A 4,315-nucleotide genomic window follows, 5' to 3' on the forward strand; every position below is an offset into this window, starting at 1 on the left:
CGGCCGGGACGCGCGCAGGTTCGCGCCCCGAGACCCGCCCCGCGGCCGGCGGCTTCTGTTTTACTCGCGGGCGAGCCGGGCCCGCCCGGGGCAGGTGCGGGGGCGCGCGGGGGCGCCCCGTCTGCGCCCACGGAGGCCGGCGGCCGCATGGAGTTCCCGGAGCACGGCGCGCGGCTGCTGGGCCGCCTGCGGCAGCAGCGGGAGCAGGGCTTCCTGTGCGACTGCACCGTGCTGGTGGGCGCCGCGCGCTTCCCGGCCCACCGCGCCGTGCTGGCCGCCTGCAGCGTCTACTTCCATCTCTTCTACAGGGACCGGCCCGCGGGCGGCCGCGACGCCGTGCGGCTCAACGGCGACGTGGTCACGGCGCCCGCCTTCGGCCGCCTGCTGGACTTCATGTACGGGGGCCGCCTGGACCTGCGCAGCCTGCCGGTGGAGGACGTGCTGGCCGCCGCCAGCTACCTGCACATGTACGACGTCGTCAAGGTCTGCAAGGGCAGGCTGAGGGACAGGGGCCGCGCGCTGCCCCGGGGGCCCCCCGCCGCCCGGGCAGAGCCGCTCGGGCCGCCGCCGCGCACCCAGCCCGCCCGGGCCCCGGAGAAGGCCGGGCCGCCCCGCTCCGGGCTCCGCGCGCTCCCCCCGCGAGCCCCGGGGCCCCCTCCCTGGCAGGCCCCAGGAGACGCCGAGCGGGCCCTGGACCTGTCGCTGAAGCCGGGCCGCAGGCGGGAGCCAGCGCACGCACCGCGTGTCCTTCACACAACCCCCCGCGTCCAGACGCAACAAGGCGCGCAGCCACCAGTGCGGGACTCGCGGGACTCGCCGTCGGAACGGGACGGCGGCGCCCACGGCCCCCCGCAGCCACCCTGCGCCCCTGCAGCCGAGCCGTCGGCGGGAGGCCGGGAGCCGGAGCCGGAGCCGGAGCCGGAGCCGGACGCGGAGCTGGGGGCCCGCGGGGACGAGCTGGGCCCCGGCGCGCGCCCGTGCGTGTGCCCGCTGTGCGGCAAGCCGTTCCCCGGGGCCCACGTGCTGCAGCTGCACCTGAGCGCCCACTTCCGGGAGCGGGACGGCGGCCGGGCGCGCCTCTCGCCCGACGGCACGGTGCCCACCTGCCCGCTCTGCGGGAAGACCTTCTCGTGCACGTACACGCTGAAGAGGCACGAGCGGACCCACTCGGGCGAGAAGCCCTACACGTGCGCGCAGTGCGGCAAGAGCTTCCAGTACTCGCACAACCTGAGCCGCCACGCGGTGGTGCACACGCGCGAGAAGCCGCACGCCTGCCGCTGGTGCGAGCGCCGCTTCACGCAGTCGGGGGACCTCTACCGCCACGTCCGAAAATTCCACTGTGGGCTGGTCAAGTCCCTGCTGGTGTGACTCGTGTTTGCGCGGCGCGAGGGGGTGGGGGTGGGCTGGAAAAGGGAGGGGAGGGACCTCCCGGCTGGGACACTGGGCTGGAGCTGCGACGGGGTTGGGGGGAGCCCCGGGGTCAGAGCTCCCCGCGGTGGAAGACCACTGCTGCCCCTGGCGGGGACCTCAGACTGGGGGTGACTCAGCGTGGCTTGGGCAGCCCTCTTCCACGCCCGGCCCCTGCTCCCTTCCTCCGACTCCCGTCTGCCCCCAGCCCGTGCCCTGATCTTAAACACTGTCTTGCCCTCCTTTCCCCTCCAGCCAGTGTCTCCTTTGCCCCGACCTCCGGCCCAGGCTCCTTGGCTCCAGGAGGCACGTGTGTCCCCCTCCAAGGGCCCTCCTGAGCACCCGCGCTGGCGCGCTGGCAGAGCGTGTCCCAAAAAGGGACTGTCAGCGTGTCCCAAAGCGCGTCAGAAGCTGTCAGCGTGTCCCAAAAAGGGCACTTGGACGGAACAGGCCGCCCCGGCGGGTGGCAGTAGGAGCTTCTTCGGGAGGCCCCGGGCACAGGGAGCGCGGGCAGGGCAAATCAGGGTTCTGCAGAACCTGCCAGAAGCTGAGTGGCTCCGGGGTTCCAGGTGCCGGGGTGGGAGGTGGGTCCCCCAGAGCTCGTGATCCCGACCACACGGGAACTCCGGCGGAGGGAGGGAATCGGAACTTGGAAAGGATTCTCTTTAGACGCGGAAGGAGCCTCCCTGAGGCTGCCAGCTGTCTTCCCGTGGGCGATGGGCCGTGCTCTTCCCTGCCTGAGCACAGGGTCCAGGGTGCCTCTGCGCATCCCTCGGGTGGGGCCGGGAAGGGCCTGGGAAGGGAGCCGCCCACCGGCGTGGCCGCAGGTTGCCCCTGGGCTGCTGTGGGCCTCGCCCTGAGGTCACTGCCTGCTCAGGGTCTCCCTGGAGCTGCCGGTCATTTCCAGAGCCGTGATCTGGGGGCCCGAAGCTGCTCTCTCTGATCGGGGGCAATGTTTGCAGGCCTTCCCTTCCCTCCAGTGGGGCCTGGGCGAAAGTTCCATCGGACGGAGAGGGCACGGGGTGGGGGGGCAAGCCCCTGATGGGCTGGGGTCACAGCCCCCACTGTCGTCCACAGCTCCTAGAATGGGCACACCTCTGAGTGTGCGTTTGGAGGGGTCACCACCCCGCCTAGCCCGCCTACTCACTCAGCAAATCTTGCTGCCGGAATGTCCTCGCTGACGGCAAGGAGAGAGGCCAGAGGGAGGCCTGCCACAGCTCCCGGGGGCCCTGCAGGTGGCAGACCCCCGGGACTCCAGGTTCCCACTGACTGGAGGCACTGAGGACAGAGTCCAGCCAAGTTTAAGTTATTCTCCCGTCTCCTGGCAACACTTGATGTCCTATTTATTCATCTGTCTGGTCTGGAGTGACATGACCGGTGACCTTCACAGCAGGTGGACCGAAGGGGCCGTCTCCCCCCACAGGCTCCCGGCTCTCCTGGTGTGTGTGCCGCCCACCGTGCCGTGCGGGGGGGCCCCCTCCCCATTGGTGCTTGGGGTTCCGAGGCCCTGGACTGGCTGCAGACTGAGAGAGAGCTGGGGAAGGGGACCCCCTGCTTGTGGGTATCCCGGAAGGGCTGGTGGTACCTCACACTCAGTGTCCTGTACCGAGTCAGGGTTCCGTGTGTGTGTGTGTGTGTGTGTGTGTGTGTCTGTGTCCCCAAGCCACGCCCATAGCCCAGTGGGCAGCAGGGAGAATGGGTTCTCCCCAGGGGTTGCCACGGGGAAGAAACTGACTTTCCTCCCCTGAGTTCTCAACACTGGATTCATCGTCTTCTGCAAACAGTTACTGTGAAGTTAATGTAAAGAGAGGTGGTGAGTTTATTTGTTAACCAACGCGGTTCCGACGAAATCTCTATATATTTAACGCCCTGATTGTGTGGGAACGTGTATTAGAGGCGCGAGCAGGTGCACTTCGAGGGGAGCCTGCCGGGTGGGGTCCTCGCAGGCTGGTCCAGCCTCCTCCTCACGGCCTCGTGCTGCTCTGCCCCTGCGGTGACGGCTCCCGGTGACCCAGAGGACAGTTGTTTGTGCTTAGCGTTTGGCGGGAGGTTTCCTTTGCAGGCACCCGCCTGCCACGACAGTCTGGAAACCGGCGCTGTCTTCCTGTGTTCACATGATCGTCTTGATGATGACCGTGGTAATAAAGTCCGCCCCAGGGGGAGATGGGCAGGATTATTCCTGGGGACCGGGGTGTGCGCGTCTCCGGGTGTGTGTGTGAGGTGTGGGCGCTGCTGGTCTGGGTGGGGGGGGTGGGGAGGGCCCCGGTGGGCAGCGGCCACTCTGGGGGGCCCTGTCTCAGGTGGCATCACCTGCTGTGCCCCGTGGGGGGCGTGGGCCAGGGCAGGGCTGTGGATGGGTCGCCTCCACTGCTCTGAGTGAGGGGAACAGGATGCAGCCTGGGACCCGGTCAGAGGCCTCAAACTTCTTCGGGGGGGAGGGCGTGTCCAAGGGGGCCCCTGCTGGGCAGCCACAGGCCCTGGAGCTTGGGTCTGAAGCTCCTCCCGACGCTCTGGTCTTGGGTCTTCCCGTCCACCCGCCTTTCAGAGGCCACCCCGACTCCCGTGTGCCCCCCCACATGCCCTTTGCCCTCTGTCCTCCCACCGTAACCCGGGTGCCTCCCACCTCCCTCAGGGTGGGGCTGGGCCCTCAGAGGCCTGGATCTGGGCAGTGCTGGTGGGCCTGGCCCCAGGGGTGGAGGGGGCTGGGGGAGCTCTGGAGCCCTGAGCCAGATCAGAGCTGGCAGGTGGGCTCGGGTGGGTGCCCCAGCCCTTGCCCGGCCCTCGCGTGGGAGCAGGAAGCTGGAGGCTCTCAGCACGTCCCTGGGCCCGGGGCAGAGGAGCACACGGCCTCACGTGCGGGCCAAGCCTCGCTCTGGCCAAAGTGTCCTTCAGGAAGAGTGGAAGCAGA

General features: G+C 69.2%; 1 protein-coding gene across 1 annotated transcript; it reads left to right on the forward strand.

The window, feature by feature from the left end:
* Nucleotides 1-144: 144 nt before the first annotated feature.
* On the forward strand, nt 145-3,389 carry ZBTB42 (zinc finger and BTB domain containing 42). Its single transcript, XM_042990714.1, has one exon. The coding sequence runs from the start codon at nt 148-150 to the stop codon at nt 1,366-1,368; it is 1,221 nt and encodes a 406-aa protein (XP_042846648.1). The 5' UTR covers nt 145-147; the 3' UTR covers nt 1,369-3,389.
* Nucleotides 3,390-4,315: the final 926 nt, after the last annotated feature.

This window comes from Panthera tigris, chromosome B3, assembly GCF_018350195.1.
Source record: "Panthera tigris isolate Pti1 chromosome B3, P.tigris_Pti1_mat1.1, whole genome shotgun sequence".
Taxonomy (NCBI): Eukaryota; Metazoa; Chordata; class Mammalia; order Carnivora; family Felidae; genus Panthera; species Panthera tigris.

What these genes read in the sequence shown, in the direction of transcription:
- ZBTB42 (XM_042990714.1), top strand. Translation starts at nt 148, where the DNA reads ATGGAGTTCCCGGAGCACGGCGCGCGGCTGCTGGGCCGCCTGCGGCAG.